At 39.3% G+C, this 18,823-nt stretch overlaps 2 protein-coding genes across 15 annotated transcripts in view; one reads left to right on the top strand and one right to left on the bottom strand.

The window, feature by feature from the left end:
* Window positions 1-579: 579 nt before the first annotated feature.
* LOC127429930 (frizzled-4-like) lies at window positions 580-8,634 on the top strand. Its single transcript, XM_051679305.1, has 2 exons — window positions 580-1,100; window positions 4,506-8,634. Exons 1-2 carry the CDS (start codon window positions 837-839, stop codon window positions 5,838-5,840), a joined length of 1,599 nt encoding a protein of 532 aa, XP_051535265.1. The 5' UTR covers window positions 580-836; the 3' UTR covers window positions 5,841-8,634.
* Window positions 8,635-13,142: 4,508 nt separating this feature from the next.
* Window positions 13,143-18,823, bottom strand: part of LOC127429941 (butyrophilin subfamily 1 member A1-like) — a 31,544-nt gene continuing 25,863 nt past the window's right edge. The window contains exons 5-9 of one of the 14 annotated variants that reach the window (XR_007895379.1): window positions 18,109-18,393; window positions 16,972-17,097; window positions 15,314-15,393; window positions 14,922-14,953; window positions 13,143-14,811 (exon numbers count right to left, since the gene is read on the bottom strand). Coding sequence is in view for 8 of the 14 variants with exons in the window: in XM_051679324.1 (XP_051535284.1) it covers window positions 14,781-14,811; window positions 14,926-14,953; window positions 16,972-17,097; window positions 18,109-18,393 (470 nt within the window). In the remaining 6 variants the exon portion in view is untranslated. Of the gene's footprint in view, window positions 14,812-14,921; window positions 15,394-16,971; window positions 17,098-18,108; window positions 18,394-18,823 lie in introns of all 14 variants that reach the window. The other 13 variants (XR_007895377.1, XR_007895378.1, XR_007895375.1 and 10 more) reach the window with 13 other exon arrangements.

Raw genomic sequence — 18,823 nt, 5'->3', positions numbered from 1 at the left:
AGTTGTTAAAAGGGATAAATTAATTCAAATATATATTTATTTAACATATCCTACCTCTTCTACATGTTACTTTTCCTGTATTTCAATATATATTTCTGTATATTTTTTATTTACTATTATTTATTACTATTATTGTTGTAGCTACTGTTATTACTAGGCTATTATTTGTTTAGTATTATTTGTATTATATGTGGCTTATTTTGTATTCCCTTTGCACTGGAAGCTTCGAATTGTGTGTGTGTGTGTGTGTGTGTGTGTGTGTGTGTAAGCATACTTGGCAATAAAGCCCATTCTAATTCTGAAGTCCAAGAGCCTTAATATGTTTCTCTCTCTCTGAATTGAATTCAATTGAAATTCAAAGTACTTTATAAAATAAAATTAAACGAAAGATTCTAAAGGACATTAATGGCCATTGAAAATACTCTTGTTGTACAGTCAACTCTCTTTCTGTCCTGCGTTGTTATTGTGGCCACTCTAAGCCCCGCCCTCATTCTCGATCTCACGCTCTGATTGGCTGACGCCGGTCTGGGGCAGCTGTCCCGTCTCCGTCTAGAGCTAAACCAGGCAGAACCCGCGCGACTGTGCCACAGACACACCGTAACGCAACAGTATCCGCTGCGTGTCTACATAAGGATTTTTTCCGCTTTATAGGACTAGAAGGAAGCTCGCGAGGTTTATTCCGCAACGGAACTAACGGGTTTAACGGATTTGTCCCCGATAACGAACTCGCCCCTTCCCCTCTGTTCTGGCAGACGCTGAGAAAGTTCTAGCCAGTTGCGTTTTAACTCCGGTAAGCCCGTGCGGAATTCCGCGCTCCCGTGACTCGGAGGGATTTTATGCACCGGGTTGTCGGTATCGTCATGGGTCGGTTCCGGCTCTCGCTGTTGACGCTCATAACGGCGCTGTTTGGGTTCGCGCACGCGTTCGGAGACGAGGAGGAGATGACCTGCGACCCGATCCGCATCTCCATGTGTCAGGATCTGGGATACAATGTGACCAAGATGCCGAACCTGGTGGGAAACGTGCTGCAGTCCGACGCCGAACTACAACTGACCACATTCACACCGCTGATACAGTACGGCTGCTCGAGCCAGCTGAAGGTGAGAGTTTACCACACATGCACGCGCGCACACACGCACACATATGCCCGCACACACATGCACACACACACATATGCCCGCACACACATGCACTCACCCACACACATGCACACACACATATACACGCATGCACACACACACACAGTATATATGTGTTTACTTCATTACACTTGTGAGCAAATCATGTGTTAAAGGGATAGTTCACCCCAAAATAAAAATGATGTCATCATTTACTCACCGTTATGTTGTTCCAAACCTGTGTGACTTTCTTCCTTGGAACACAATAAAATAGGCAGGATAGGGCTGTCAAAAGGGCTGAGAAACTTAAGTATAAGGGAAATATATTTCACTTAAATATTACCAAAATTAGAATTATAGTAGAATTTTAAAGACATTACATGGGTTTGGAAAAAAAGGTTCAAGACCTCAGTGATCACCAGATTTTTTAAAGGGATAGTTCACCCAAAAATGAAAATTCTCTCATCATTTACTCACCCTCATGCCATCCCAGATGTGTAGGATTTTCTTTTTTCTGCAGAACACAAATGAAGATTTTTATAAGAATATTTCAGCTGTGTAGGTCCATACAATGCAAGTGAATGATGACCAGAACTCAGAAGGTCCAAAAATGACATAAAGGCAGCATAAAAGTAATCCTTATAACTCCAGTGGTTTAATCCATGTCTTCTGGTGTGATATGATAGGTGTGGGTGAGAAACAGATCAATATTGAAGTCCTTTTTACTATAAATCTTCACCTTTGACCAGCCCCAACCAGTAGGTGGCAGAATGTGAACGTGAAAGTCAGTTCCACACCAGAATGTTGAAGTGAAAGTGAAAGTGTAGATTTACAGTTAAATCTGTTTCTCACCCACACCTATCATATCGCTTCTGAAGACATGGATTTAACCACTGGAGTCTTGTGGATTACTTTTATTCTGCCTTTTGGGACTTCAACGCTTTGGTCACCATTCACTTGCATTGAAACAACAGAGCTGAAATATTGGTCAAAAACGTCTATCTAGCGCACGCTTACATAGAAATACAATTGTAAAAGAGCACAGATGGAGACAAAAACGGTTATGTGAACGGCCCCTTGTGATGGGAAACGAATGTGCATTTTTATCTTAAATTTAATCTTAAAATTGACATTTGAATTTTTGGTCTCAATTTCCAGTCACTGTCATTGTATGAGAAAAAAAAAATGCAATGAATGCAAATGGTGACTGATGCTAATTGTTCTGAACTCCTTTTGTGTTCCATGGAGAAAAATAAAATCAGTCCTGTTTGGAACAACATGAGGGTGACTAAATGATGACAAATTGTATTTTTGAGTGAACTATGCTTTAAAAAAGATTAGGGTTAAGGTGTAAATTGAGAACAGTAGAAGTCAATGGGATGTCCCCCATGTGTGTGTGTGTTAGTGTGTGGTGTGTGTGAGGGTGTGTGTGTGAGTGTGTGGTGAGTGTGTGTATGTGTGCGGTGTGTGTGAGTGTGTGTGTGAGTGAGTGAGTGTGTGGTGTGTGTGAGTGTGTGTGTGCGGTGAGTGTGTATGTGGTGTGTGAGTGAGTGTGTGTGTGAGTGTGTGTGTGTGTGTGTGAGTGAGTGAGTGTGTGTGTGTGTGTGAGTGAGTGTGTGTGTGTGTGAGTGTGTGTGTGTGTGTGTGAGTGAGTGAGTGTGTGTGTGTGTGTGTGTGAGTGAGTGTGTGTGTGTGTGTGTGTCTGTGTGAGTGAGTGTGTGTGTGTGTGTGTGTGTGTGTGAGTGAGTGAGTGTGTGTGTGTGTGTGTGTGTGTGTGTGTGTGTGTGTGAGTGAGTGAGTGTGTGTGTGTGTGTGTGAGTGAGTGTGTGTGTGTGTGTGTGTGGGCCGGTTTAAGTGGTTTACGAGGACTTTTTCTTAGGTTACAATCTGGTAATTACAAGTGTATTATGCTATAAATGTGGTTTATGAGGACATTTCTAGTGTCCCCATAATTCAAATCACTTAAACATACTAAACGATGTTTTATTGAAAATGTAAAAATGCAGAAAGTTTTTTGTGAGGGTTAGGTTTAGGGGTAGGGTTAGGGTTAGGGGATAGAATCTATAGTTCATACAGTATAAAAATCATTATGTCTATGGAGAGTCCTCATAATGATAGCTGCACCAACATGTGTGTGTGTGTGTGAGTGTGTGTGTGTGTGTGTGAGTGTGTGTGTGAGTGAGTGTGAGTGTGTGTGAGTGAGTGTGAGTGAGTGTGTGTGAGTGTGTGTGTGAGAGTGTGAGTATGTGAGTGTGTGTGTGTGTGTGTGTGTGTGTGTGTGTGTGTGTGTGTGTGTGTGTGTGTGTGTGTGTGTTTGAGCGCTGAAAACAGAGGCAGTAGTTGTTTTTATTGATTCAGCGCAGAGAAAAAATTCCCACTCAGATTTCCCCTCTGCGTTTGCTGGTGAATCTCGTGATTAAAGCTACTTTAGACGTGGAGCTGTTATCAAAAACATCTTCAGCTGCGCACAGCTCTTACTTAAGCTGCTCTTGGAGTCTTAAATGCCTCATTGATACATAAATGCATGTATTTGTAGAGCAGTTCACAGTTGGTGTTCTAATTTCCTCAAGTGGATGTGACTGTTTCCAGATGACAGCAGCGAAAATCCATCATTTCCTCTCCCGAGTACAGTCCACATACACAAACAGCAGGGAAACCCTAAACACACAACGTATCTGTTGCACACAGCCACATTAACCGCAGAAATACCACTTATGACAACACGCAAAACGTGCTGTCTGCACATTAGATGGACCACACTGTGTGGACACAGCAAACTGCCAAGATGTGTTTCCTTGACTCGCTTTCCGCCGCTACTGAATCCACAGCAAAATGTATCATTTTGTAAAGCAATTTCACACGAGTTTTGATCTTGCAGTATGAATTTAATGCAATGAAATAAATAAGATAGTGTATCATAAAATAATAGCAAGAAGCATTATTACATGCAAAAACGCGACCAGTGTAGTCCGATTCACGAGCAAATGACGGTTCTTTTCATGAATCGCTTAAAAGGCTTACAAACTTACGAGTCAAGGCTTTGAATCAGTCTGACGAAAGCTTCACTGAATGACTCACTGAATCAGTCAGAACGGTTACTGAATTAACATTTGACTCACTGAATTGAAGTTAAGAAATGAAGCAGGTTGTTAAATGAGAATGTGTAGTTTAAAAAAAAAAACATTTGCATGGGGATTGGGAGGAGGATAGGGAATTAATGGGGGTTAAAAGGGGATAATAGTTGATTCTGTACATTTATATTCGAAAAGCATGCACTTTTCTGACAGTAATCTGCTTAGAATGACTTATTCATTTTTTCATAACTTTGCTTTGATTTTCTCAAGCAAATATGTAATTCTCTTCCTCATTCTTTTCTCTTTCCTGTAGTTCTTCTTGTGCTCTGTGTACGTTCCCATGTGTACTGAGAAAGTTCCGATCCCGATTGGCCCCTGTGGGAGCATGTGTTTGTCCGTGAAGAGGAAGTGCCTTCCAGTCTTGCAGGAGTTTGGCTTTGTGTGGCCGGAACTTCTTAATTGCAGCCTTTTCCCGCCCACCAATGACCAGAACCACATGTGCATGGAAGGTCCGGGTGACGAAGGCCCCCCATTCCACGCGGTTCGGCCCCTGGCTCCACAAGAGGAGGAGTGTGTGGCTCTAGGCGCGGGCATGGAGCAGTACGCTTGGGTGAAGCGCAGTGGGAGTTGCTTGTTGCAGTGTGGCTATGATACGGGACTCTACCGTCGACAGGCCAAAGTCTTCACGGATATTTGGATGGCGGTGTGGGCCGTTCTCTGCTTCATCTCCACCACCTTCACCGTGCTCACCTTCCTAGTGGATTCCTCGCGGTTCTCCTACCCAGAGCGGCCTATCATCTTCCTGAGCATGTGCTACAACATCTACAGCGTTGCATTCATCGTGCGGTTGACTGTTGGACGCGAACGCATCTCCTGTGACCTGGAGGAGGCGGCCGTGCCAGTTTTGGTTCAGGAGGGTTTGAAGAACACGGGCTGCGCGATTGTCTTCCTCCTTACGTATTTCTTCGGCATGGCGAGCTCCATCTGGTGGGTGATCCTGACGTTGACGTGGTTCCTGGCGGCGGGGCTGAAATGGGGTCACGAGGCCATTGAAATGCACAGTTCGTATTTCCATATTGCGGCGTGGGCGATTCCCGCCGTCAAGACGATTGTCATCCTGATAATGCGACTAGTGGATGCCGATGACCTCACTGGGATGTGCTACGTGGGCAACCAAAACCTAGATGCGCTAACGGGGTTCGTCGTGGCTCCGCTCTTCACTTACCTTGTGATCGGAACTTTATTCATTGTGGCGGGTTTGGTGGCACTGTTTAAAATTCGTTCCAACCTGCAGAAAGACGGAACCAAGACGGATAAACTTGAGCGGCTAATGGTGAAAATCGGAGTGTTCTCCGTTCTTTATACGGTTCCGGCTACCTGCGTTATTGCCTGCTATTTCTATGAGATCTCAAACTGGGCGGACTTCCGCCAGTCTGTGCGGGACTCGTACATGGCGGCGGAGATGCTACGGATCTTTATGTCTCTGCTCGTGGGCATCACTTCAGGTATGTGGGTCTGGTCCGCCAAAACCCTTCACACCTGGCAACGATGTTCCCTTCGACTTGTGCACACTGGGCGAAACAACCGCGTCAAACGGACAACCAACGGTTGGGTTAAACCAGGCAAAGGCAACGAGACTGTGGTGTGAAAAAGACAGGAGAAACAATGAGACTGATTGGCTCAGGGAGTGCAAGTTGGAAAAAATAAAAACAAGAGCGCCACCATGTGGACATTTCTTGTAACTGTACCCACAGATCTTCTCTCTTTCCCTCACACTGAGAGCCCATGTAGCACTTGATGTCGTCTTCACACGTTACATAAAATGTTCTTAAGTTGATTTTACACTGGACAGTCCTGGTGCAGCAGGTATGCCATTTTTCTCAGTGTATACGATATTTGGTGATTACGGCTAATGTATATTTTCACTGAAGTGCCTTAGTTTTAGAAGACAAGTGTTAGCTACTCAGCCAGACCTGGTGCTGCATTCAGACTGTGGTATTTGTGAGTTATGTTGCAGCAAAGACATCTGGGAAATGTAGTTCCACAATCAGAGCAGTTTACCTTGCAATAAGACACAGTTGCCTTGTTCGTTTCTTCTGTTCCTCAGTGGAACACTTAAGGCGACGTCCACACTAAAACGCTTTCCTTTGAAAACGTGTTGATTTCGCTACGTTTGCACCTCTCATCCACACTAGAATGCCATTTTCCTCCACCAAAAATGGAGCATTTCGAAAACGCTCTCCATTACAGCATACTTTGGAAAACGACAACATTAGGAAACTGAAAACAGAGTTTTCAAACTAAAAGTAATTAGGATGGATGCCGTTTTCCAAAGTATGCGATTATGGAGAGGGCTTCCAAAATTAATGTTTCAAACAAAAACTCAGTTTTATTTGAAAATGCATCAGTTTTGCTACGTTTACGCCTCTCATCCACACTAGGACGGTGCTTTCCTCCACGAAAATGGAACATTTTGAAAAAACTCTCCATTACTGAAAATGAAAATGAAAAAAAGCAAATTCGTGTGGAAGTTGTTTTACAAAGTGTGCGGTTATGGAGAGCGTTAGCGAAATTAATGCTTTTCAATCAAAAATGTATTAGGCCACTTAAACACTAATACAGTTTCATTTGAAAACACATTAATTTTGCTACATTTACACCTCTCTTCCACACTAGAATGAGCATTTCGAAAACACCCTCTATTAACGCATACTTAAAAATGATGACGTTAGGAAAATTAAAACGCATTTTTGAAACAAAAACGAATTAGTGTTGACGTAATTTCCCATAGTATGCGGTTATGGAGCGTATTGGATATGGATCTTTTAACAAAAATGTAATAGTATGGACGTGGCCTATTAGACCGAGTTCACACTAATATATTTTCGTTTCAAAACGTGTTGATTTCGCTACATTTACGCCTCTCATCCACACTAGAATGGTGCTTTCTTCCATGAAAATGGAAAATTTCGAAAAAACTGTCCATTACTGCAAACTTTGTAATATGATTACATAAGGAAAATGAAAATGCATTTTTGAAACAAAAACAAGTTAGCGTGGACATCATTTCCTAAAGCATGTGGTTATGGAGCGCATACGAAAGTAATGATCTTCAAACAAAATTGTAATAATGTGGACGCGCCTATTAGACCGTGTCCACACTAATATGTTTTCGTTTGAAAACGTGTTGATTTCGCTACATTTATGCCCCTTATCCACACTAGAATGCCATTTTCCTCCACCGAAAATGGAGCGCTTCGAAAATGCTCTCCAATACCGCATACTTTGGAAAATTACAGCATTAGGAAAGTGAAAACTGAAGTAATTCATTTTCAGACTAAAAGTAAATAGGATGAACGCCATTTTTCAAAGTATGCGATTATGGAGAGCATTCGCAAAATTAATGTGTTTCAAACAAAAACTAATTTTTATTTGAAAATGCATACATTTTGCTACGTTTACGCCTCTCATCCACACTAGAACGGCGTTTTCCCTACACTGAATTTTGAGAATGCTGTCCATAACCACATACTCCGGAAAACAATGACGTTAAAAAACTGAAAGCGGGAGTTTCTAAACTGAAATGGATTAGTGTGGTCGTGGCCTTAGAATCCTGTCTCTTCTACAATTCATTTAAATTATTGTGTAGAGTTCCAGAACTCTGTTGGTTCTAGTGTTCCACAGTTGTTTGAGTAAATCTTAAATATGTAGTTAATGTCTATTTTTTATATGAAAAAGCTATGATATTACACACTTTAAAATGTAGATATTTGAAGCAAAATTTGGGGTTCCACAGACTGCAACTCAAGTGGAAATTTCGAAGACACCGTTTTGAAGGTGTCTTAATTGTCAAGGAACTTCAATGTATTTCAGAACTCTTCACAGTATGTAGAGTTCTAAGAGAAACTCGAGGGTTCCAAGTTCTAAAGTGTGTAGAGCAATTATCTTTTTTATTTTTACAGCGATGGAATCTTTATTTTGCACTGTCAGACACATATTCACACTCAAAAGACTGAAAATGACAACACAGGTGCCTTGCTCAGCCACTTGGCATCTACATGACAATCACTGACCGTGCCCTAGGGTGCACTGCAGGGCTTCTGTTGGGGAAATGAATGTATTGACTGTTGATAGACTCTATTTTTACATTTAGCCATGTTGAAAGTGCCTCACACTCATATGCAGGTGGTACACATACACAGTCCTGGATTTCATGAAGGACCTCTGGACTGATTTGTATATTAACTGGTGTTTGTAGTTGTTTGTAATATTTGTTATTTTTGTGTTAAGAAATGCTAATTTATCTTTGAAAAAATGGCAAAAGGAACAAAAATAAAATTATTTAAGGATGCTTTTGTATCAGATGAGGAGAAATTAAACTTTGAAAACGATGCTGCTTGATGTTTGAATCTTTTCTTATTTTTATTTTCTCCCCTTTTTCTCCCAATTTGGAATGGTCAATTCCCAATGCGCTCTAAGTCCTCGTGGTGGCGTAGTGACTCGCCTCAATCCGGGGGGCGGAGGACGAATCTCAGTTGCCTCCGCGTCTGAGACCGTTAATCCGCGCATCTTATCACGTGGCTTGTTGAGTGCGTTACCGCGGAGACATAGCGCATTTGGAGGCTTCACGCTATTCTCAACGGCATCCACGCACAACTCACCACGCGCCCCACCGAGAGCGAGAACCACATTATAACGACCACGAAGTGGTTACCCCATGTGACTCTACCCTCCCTAGCAACCGGGCCAATTTGGTTGCTTAGGAAGCCTGACTGGAGTCACTCAGCACACCCTGGATTCAAACTTGCGTCTTTACTCGCTGAGCTACCCAGACCCCCCCGATGTTTCAATCTTCTTCAAGTCTCTGCTTTACAGATATGCACTTCCGGTCAAAACTTGTGTTTCTCATGATCTTAAAAATTGTAATGCTTATGCTTAAATTAATGTTACAGAACAATATTAATTGTGCCTACAAGATAGTTTTGATTGTGGCATTTCACAGTTGCTAAAATGAGAAAAATGGAAATCATGTGTTTCCAAACCGTATACTGCTAGTGTATAGTTCTTTGTTCACTATCCAAAACCTTTTTTACACTTTCTGATGCCTCATGACCTCAGTAAATCTGTCATATGTTGCATGGAATTACAGGATTGTTTTGGGAATTATGTACTAATGCGATGTAGAGAGATTTCAGGGGCATACCTCCTTGTACCCTTGACTTTCTTTGAATGTTTGTAATGTTCGTATATTATTTAGCTTGGAAGGATTTATCCACTGCTCCAACTTACCCCCTCTGGGTCACCACACCCGACACTGCTCAGGGTTTCCTGTGAAACACAACGTCCATTGAACCATCTAGTTCAAATGTATGCACCCATCTGACTGTGATCAATAATGTAGAGTAGTAACCTGTTATGATTTATCAGAACATATGAGCGGTAAAGACTAAACACACATCTGCAAGATTGGCAGCTTAATACGACCCCATATGGGTGTATGACCCATATTTACCACTTTGAAAATAAATAGCTTTTTGTAACTATCCATCTACAGCAAGTTTTGTAGAGTTTTCAGACATGTTTTCAGTCTCATCAGCCAATTACTAAAATGATGCTGCTCCCTAGTGTTAATTTAAAGCACTACAGTGAGGTGAACACTCCTTTCCAATTCAATGTTTATGCAGACACGTTTTTATCAGTCTGCAACAAAGAGCTCTTCCAAGAAAGGATTAGTCTCCGGACTTGCCAAAGTTTATGGCATCCAATCTTTACAAAATACTCAGATATACATTTGTGGCAGTTAGTAGCAAATAAATGGGCTATCCTCAAACACAACCATATCTCCATTTTGTTTGCATGCCAAACTATTATTGTGGTATCATCAATATAATTTTTTTACCCACCCATAAACCTCGTGCAAAAAAGCAAAATATGACGTGAGTTCGGAATGGCATACTACTGTACTACTCTAACTATTTCAGTCGTATTGCTATGGCGATAGTAGAGTAGTGTGGTAGTATGCCATTGTTGTACACGTTGGTCAGACAGCACCTTCCCTGGATAGTTCACCCAAAAATGAAAATTCTGCCATCATTTACTCACCCTCATGTTGTTCCAAACCTGTAGGACTTTTTCTTTGTTCTGTTGAACACAAAAGGAGGTGTTAGGCAGGCTTTTTGGAGGCACTGTTTGAGAGTATGGTTCAACAATAAAGAAAGACAATTCAATTAGCAGACTATGATTCAAAAATACTAAATGCTTAAAAAGTCCACATGAAAGAGCATTCATAAACCGATTCTATACTAGCTGAAAGAACTATTAAAATCCTATGCAATCACTGTATGATTCATGTTGCCTTAACTGTTTTAATGTAACAACGAATAACTTTCAAATAATGTCACATATAAATGGTGTTTTCTCCAGTTAGCTCACAAGCTAACCTGTTAGCCTATTAGCTTAGCATACTGCTAGCTTTTTCTGCTCTCTATTTTCATTACGTTTCTCCTCACTGTCGCCACCTACTGATACAGCGGTATGGTTGCATTCAATAGAATTTGCGGTATATTTAATGCATTTACAAACCTTCCATTTCTTAATCTTTGTGGTTAGAGTTTAGGGGTAGAGTTGGTGCGAGACTCCGAATAAACACAACAAACACAGTGTGAATATCACATCCAATGGTTGCAAGACTTGAGCATTTTGCTGGTTATTTAAAGGGGGCATAACTTGTTGTGGGCATGTCTTGTAGTGGGCGTCTCTTGTACTAATCTTACAGCATTACAGACCCTTCTCGGGCGTTTTATACCGGGAGAACCAGAGATTATTTAATACTTGAAATACCAGCTTACGTGGTTTTACCATATCAGAGAGTGTAATGGTGAACTAGTTTGAAAGTACAATACATATGAATGGGGAGAGTCATAAAGCAACACCTACCTGTCGCAAATTGTCTGTGACTTCTCTTGTAAAACAGCTATTTTATTGTAGTCAACTTCACACAGAGTTCACTCCAAAAGGAGATTTTTTTAGTGTAAAACAAAGATTAGCGGACAGGCAGTCAGTTCATAAAGTGATGAGCTGTTGCCTCACAAAAGCAGTTTATTCAGCATACTGAAGCGTCTCCTCCATTAATGTCAATTAAAAAAAAACATTACGCTTTGTTTTACACTGGTCATAGCTGATTTTAGAAAGGTTTTGAACACTTTCTTAATGGCTGGTCCGGCTGGTCTTAGCCGGTCTCCCATCTTGACCAGCCAAAATGGGTTCAAACCCCCTCTAAAACTTTGTATGACCGGTCTGGGTGACCAGCTAAAACTTATTTAGCAGAGACGGGCCACTTCTATTAAAATGAGTGGGAGAAATTGGAACGGTCAACCAAGCAGCTCTGAGCGCCCAACAGTCAACGGATGGAAAGGAAGTCCCGCCTTACAGTTAAAAGAGTCAATCACCTGTCAATGAACTCTAGAATGCGCATACGCAGGGGAGTAGATTCCAGTGGGGGGTAACCCTCCCAATAATCTTAACAAGCCAGTACACCCCTCCCCCCCCCCCCCCCCACACACACACAATATTTGTACCAGGAAACATGTCAGTTCTTCACACTGTAACTCACCCAATGTTCAAACCAAATCTATGCCCATGCGCATCAGCTATACAAGCCGGGAAAATTGTGCTTTTTAGCGTAATATGAGGTAAAGAGTCACAGTTTACGATACCAGTATTGTCAGCATTTTTTGCTGATTTGAAATATGTTCTTTGATCTTAATCTTTCTCCATTCAAGTAGATTGATTCTGCACTGGCATGACTGGAAATAGACTGTAATGTAAAGTGGGACAGTAGCTTGATCCCCTCAGTATCCGTATGTTTTTCCTTAAATGCTTTACATCATCACTAAGATAATCTTTGAGAAGTGAAATATTAACTAGTTGGGTTCTTTTGTTGAAGATATTTCATCGTGATGTGTGGCGGAATTTCACCAGTACTGGCGGGAAAAACAACGGTAAGGAAAATGACATCACAATCTGAGGTAATACCGTTTAACTTTCTATTAGAAAATGTTACATAGTTACAAGTAATTCCAAATAATTTGTAGAAAGTGTGTGTGTGTGTGTGTGTGGGGGGGGGGGGGGGGTCCCATATTTCCCCTAATTAATTTTATAGGCTACTTCAAATACAATGTCTGACAAAAACTTACAGTATGTCAGTGGCGCACACTCAGTGAAAACACTTAAAAGGTTCTGGAGCTGAAAAACAGGTAAACTTCTCTACTCTTATGATGAACTTCAGCTGATGAATAAAATTCTGTGTAATTGACATTAACACTGTTCACACCTACGGTGAAGTTCAAAAGCCTGATATATTACTAGTGAAAATGCTTGTATATAATCAACATAATAATTTGAATGAAAAGAACTGAATTTGAGAATTTCTTAAAGGAATATTCCGGGTTCAATACAAGTTAAGCTCAATCGACAGCATTTGTGGCATAATGTTGATTACCACAAAAATTAATATTGACTCGTTCCTCCGATCTTAAAGTTAGGCACTTACAATGGAAGTGAATGGGGCCCATTTTTTGGAGGGTTTAAATGCAGAAATGTGAAGCTTATAATTTTATAAAAACACTAGCATTAATTTTTCTGTTCAAACTCGTGTATTATTTGAGCTGTAAAGTTGCTTAAATAGTCGTTTTTACATTTACAGTGTTACGTCGTCATGGCAACAAAATTGTAAAACTGGATGTAACTTTACACAGATGTGGTTATTAAGTGATTTATCACACAAACATTACATTAAGACACATATTGTTTACGTCTTGTGTCTATACTTTTGAAAAAGTGAGTATTTTAATGGTTGCGGATTGGCCCCATTGACTTCCATTGTAAGTGTCTCACTGGAACACACATTTTTTTTGTTTTTGTTTTAAGAAATAGACATAGATATAGTGCACAGTCTTAAAGTTTACTTTTATTTGTTTTAAATGTGTTTATTTCCCGGTATGAATGTTTCAAAATCTTTTCAATCCGGTTTCAAGACTTTTGTACCCACTAATAATGGAAACACATCACAAAACATTTTATATTCTTTATGTGAAAACAAAGAAATAAGTTATTCATAAATTACAGCGTAAACCATAGGGACATTTTCAAGCAGTTAGAAAGCAAAGTGCATTAGACATTTCCATGAGGAAAATTAAATATCCCATAATTCTCACACTGAGAACAATTATACCCCAAAACATTGTAGACAAAACAGACAGACAGTTGTTTGCATAAATGTCAGTAGTTTGTGACGGTTTAAGAAAAGTGAAAAAGTCAATACTGTACACATAAACAGACTGATGTATACATCACAGCTTTGCGGTTTTCTTTATTATACAGCAATGAGACTGTTACTAAAAAGAAAACAAGATCTTTAAAAAGCCATAGCCAATAAACCACAAAAAATGTAATAACGCAATTTCTAATTCTTTGGAATACAGTTTTTGCGCTTCAAATAAGAACGAGCTTTTAAAAATAAAGCTTTAATAAAGACACAATTAATTGGCTTCTAGAAGCAAATGAAATGTCCCTTTAAAATGAACAGGGTAACATTCAATATTCCAACATGATATTCTGAAGTTAACAAAAAAAAACAGTTATCAAAATGGTGTTGGTTATTTTAATAAATGTAACAACCTACCCTGAATTTGAACATTCACCTTAGTTAACCATTTGGAAAGGGTTTCAGCGTTTACATTCCCATTCCTTGGAATAAAGTGGCACGATTTGACACATACGGACTATATATACTGTATACTGTGGAGCAGACGTATAGAGTAACATTTAGAGTTTGAACTAATCTGGATAAGTTCAATAAATTAAAAATTTGCTCTTTGAGTAACTCCAGTCAGACTTCCTAAGCAACCAAATTGGCCCAGTTGCTAGGGAGGGTAGAGTCACATGGGGTAACCTACTCGTGGTCGCTATAATGTGGTTCGCTCTCGGTGGGGTGCGTGGCGAGTTGTGCGTAGATGCTGCAGAGAATAGCGGGAAGCCTCCACACGCACTAAGTCTCCGCGGTAATGTGCTCAACAACCCACGTGATAAGATGCGCGGGTTGACGGTCTCAGACACGGAGGCAACTGAGATTCGTCCTCCGCCACCCGGACTGAGGCGAGTCACTACACCACCACGAGGACTTAGAGCGCATTGGGAATTGGCCATTCCAGATTGGGGAGAAAAAGGGAGAAAATCCCCCCCACACAAGTCTAATTTTATCACATCCAACATATTGTAGCATAACAGCATGTAACTTCAGTATGCAGAGAAAAAAAACCCTACTCTGCCAAATAAATTATTATGAAAAGGAAGGGACTTTCACTAGTTAACTTTTAGTTGTTCACGTTTGCATTAACATGTCCATCATTGTTCTCTGCAAGTGTCCATCATGGCTGGTAATGGGCCAGTTTTAAAGTCGCACAAACTGCCTCCTCGCTGCGGGTACAACATGCCCCTCTTTGGCTCTGGGTGGTGTTGTAGGCACCTCCGCATTGGCAGAATGGTGGGAAATATATTCAACTTCTTTTCAACATTTAGTTGTCACGGCTCAGCTCTTCTGAGGCTGCGAATGGCAGTCGCTAATTAGAAATACAGGAATTCTGTTGATTATTCTTTGCATCAACAGGATGCAATATCACTTAATATCATACTGTATATTAGGTGATGTGAGAATATAGTAAGAAGATACCTACGCTAATGGAACTCCAAGCGCAGGATCCTCTGTAAAGAGAGAGAGAGATAAATTATGGCATCTACAGTTGAATTACGGTTGGAATTAATTCAGTTTATAACATCAATGGTGATTCAATCAATGGTGAACAAAGCTAAATATAGCAACCTAGTCTCATAGAATGAACATTACTATAACTACATTTTTGCAAACTGACTTTTACGTGCCACGTTTTACGTTTCGGCGCAGTTTCCTGGTGAATTGAACACTAGGGGCGCTACGACAACTGTGTTTTATTCACTTTCACACAAATCACGAGTACAACGGCTGATTATGACTTAATAAACACTTATTTTTCACATTATTAGGGAAGTACATTTTACTCTTTAAAATCTCAGTCTAATATTCACCTTAAAAACCTTGTCTGATTACGACACCATTTCACTCGCCTTTGGCGCCCCCTGCTGGACATATCACTGCGAAACTGCAGCTAAAAGTGTAATGAGGCATGTAATTTCGTTTTGAACAAATGTCATAATATAATATTTATACAGAATGTCGTAATATTATAACTAACATCTGCACAGACAATGAAGCCAATGAACACTACACGCTAGTCAGAATACGAAGCTTGTGTTGTAAATATGTTGTTTCCTTAAAACTTGCTACACGAAATATCCTAAACTGAGGAATTCACAACACAATAGGGATGCACCGATACCACTTGTTTCTCTTCCGGTGACTGCAATATCTAAAATCTCATTATCGACCGATATCGATCTAATACTAGTGTTGTTGTTTTTTTGCATAACCTCTAACCACACATTATTTCAATATAAATGTATAGCTTATTAAGAAAAACATAATTGTTATCTAGTCTATTGGATAATGTAGCAGCAAAATTAACAGTAATTCCAGTCAAAGTGTTAATAAATAATTATTATTATTGACGTTTAGATTTTTAAATACAACAGAAATATTTCTCAATCGTGCACCTTTAACTCTAAAACCCTCGGGCTTTTATTTTGACATTCTGAACTCTCCAGGAAATCCTTTATGTGTCTGTTTGTGGGCAAGTTCACAGTAGTTTAACTTGCTTCTTATTCAAATTCTGGTTAAATGCACCTCCGGTGCCGTTCTAAATGCATATCAGTGAACCGAACTATTGAGCATCTACATCTGAGATGTTGTTCATGAGTAGCGCTCAAATATTGCACACCGCGTGAAGGCTGAAAACAGCCGCGAGTGTGTGTGTCAACAGAGCAACGGCATTCACTATTTTATATATTTACTTATAAAACACAGCCTTTTGTTATTCACAGAGCTATCGCACATCTTCAAGAGGCTTTGAATAAAATGCACGAGTCATATGAACTGCTTTTATGGTGTTTTTTGGTTCTTTTATGTCATTTTTGTAGCTTGACAGTAACGAACATGATTAAGACAGTATCAGATTTGGATCGGGCTCGTCGGACCGATACCCGATCCATCTAAAAACGTCAGTATCAGAGCCGATACAGGTATCGGATCGGTGCATCCCTACAACACAATAACTATTAAAAAATGGGCAATATTTCAGTAAATTCATTTTATGCTATTATTTCGGGAACTCTGGTTTTCAGGACAGTTATATATATATATATATATATATATATATATATATATATATATATATATATATAATAACTTATTCATTTTAATATGTTTGATACATCTTTATATAATTAAATTATATACTTTTTAAATATTTGTTTACATTTTCATCTGTTACAGTTATATATATATATATATATATATATATATATATATATATATATATATATTTTTTTTTTTTTTTTTTTTTTTTTTTTGCACATTATCATCAACTAAAAAAAAATTTATTTCATTGATGACTAAAAAAAATGTATTTTAAAATTGACTAAAATTAATAAATATGACATGACAAAATATTAATTACATTTAAAGGGCATTTTCATCAAAAGACAAAAAACATGACTGAAATAAAAACAATTGTGTCAAAATGAACACATAGGGGGTCACGTGTTTGTGTGTGTGAGTTCTTGTGTACCTGGGTTGGGACGTGGTCTTCTACAGTGACACTTCATTAATACAAGAACAAGAACTAAAAACAGGACAAAAGTTACTACGAAAGCAATCGCAATATTCACCCGAAGAGGAAATGAATCCGCTTCACCTACAAAAACACAACAAATACAGTCATTAACATCCGTTTATAATTAAGTTTTCCCTCACAAAGAATTACAAATGAAACACACCAGTAACTGAAATGAGTAGTTCACCCAAAAATTAAATTTCTTCCCTTTTTTTTTTGTACTCACCCTCATGTAATTCCACATGTGTATGCTATTATTTATTCAATAGAATGCATAATGGGAATTTTTGAGCGATCTTTCTTTTCCATAAATATTTTAATGGGGACTTTCTGTGATGTATTGAATATTTTTTTATGATTTAAGTTATCTAACTGGGTAACACAGAGGTTTTGATTGTGATTTGAAATAGCAAGAGGAACTTGAACAGAAAATCAAGCGTCTACGAACATAACATTGAGTTACATTATAGATATATATCTTTCAGCTACAGTCGCAACTTAAATACCTAGTATTATACCTTAAAAGCCTAGCATACAAATGAAATATCTTCCAGATAATACAGTAAATTCAAATAATAATAATATTATATATATTTATATACAGTGGCGTAGCCAAGGGTGGTGCGGGTTGGGCCTGGGCCCAACACATTAGACCCAGGCCCACCCAGAATATTAGAGATTATTCTTAGACTTCAAATATATATTTATAAAACAGTAAAAAAAAAAAATCTGTTTGAATGCGCCGCTTCTCTGTTAAGGAAAATTTGGTAAACAAATGTATATATATATATATATATATATATATATATATATATATGGTGGCATGACTGGGCCAGAAAAAATCCTTCTTGTTGAGCCCTGCTAATGTATGGACTACTTTTCTGGAGCTTTTTGGTCCTTTTTGGAGCTTGCCAGTGGTCACCACTAACTCATTATTTGGCAAAGAGCTGCGTGACGATTCGAATAAAAATGCAACTCTTGTTTTACAGGATAAAATAAAAGTGGAGAGATTTGGAATGACATGAGAGTGTGTAAATAAGGACAGAATTATCATCAAGTTACTCCTTGAAATACTCCATCAAACACACTCACATATGGTAATTGTGTGGGAAACAGTGCGTCCTATGGAACAGCTAACATTGGTGGGATGGTCACAGTAGTACGTGACGGTTTGGTTGATGGTCCATGTTTTGGAGTGTGGATCTTGAAAACTTTCTGTCTCGTTGTCAGATTCACTCGGATGAAGCCCCGGCCATTCTACCTCACTCCAAGGATAACCGCCAGTAGAGGAGCAGCTTAACTGACAGCTCTTCCCACCAGTCGCAGGGCCGTTGACGTGGATGCACTCTGCCATCAGAGTGGGAACGCTGTACATGGCTTTAAAAGGAGGGAACGGTGGAATACAATGACATTTCAGAGGTCCTGAGAGTTTCCCCCCACAAAGTTTCACTTCCACTTTAACTATTAGAAACCACGTCAATAAAGATATTGCAAAGCCTTAGTCAGTAGAGTTTCCAACTCGAACATACGCCCACAGATAGACATAAATATGCACATAAACCAACAACCGTGCATGCTTGACACACATAAATAACTATGCATTTTCAGATTACTGTTTTATAGTCATTGGGGGATTCATCTTGTAGATATTCATGCACTCTCAACCGGGCTCTGCACTGTTCAGAGAATGCATGAATTTGAATTGAAATACGGTACTGAACAGAATGCAGAATTTAAAATTAAATTAGAATTTAAGGGAGTAAGTAGAATTAAAATTGAAATGAAATCCAAAGCAATTAATAAAACT

The sequence above is a fragment of the Myxocyprinus asiaticus genome, chromosome 39 (genome assembly GCF_019703515.2).
Source record: "Myxocyprinus asiaticus isolate MX2 ecotype Aquarium Trade chromosome 39, UBuf_Myxa_2, whole genome shotgun sequence".
Taxonomy (NCBI): domain Eukaryota; kingdom Metazoa; phylum Chordata; class Actinopteri; order Cypriniformes; family Catostomidae; genus Myxocyprinus; species Myxocyprinus asiaticus.
Note: the sequence above shows the minus strand (reverse complement) of the source record. Positions and strands in the feature narration are given on the sequence as shown.

Excerpts from the sequence above, each read along its gene's own strand:
- LOC127429930 (XM_051679305.1), top strand. The coding sequence starts at position 837 with ATGCACCGGGTTGTCGGTATCGTCATGGGTCGGTTCCGGCTCTCGCTG. Across the intron at positions 1,101-4,505 it reads GCTGCTCGAGCCAGCTGAAG|TTCTTCTTGTGCTCTGTGTA; the intron begins GTGAGAGTTTAC and ends TCTTTCCTGTAG.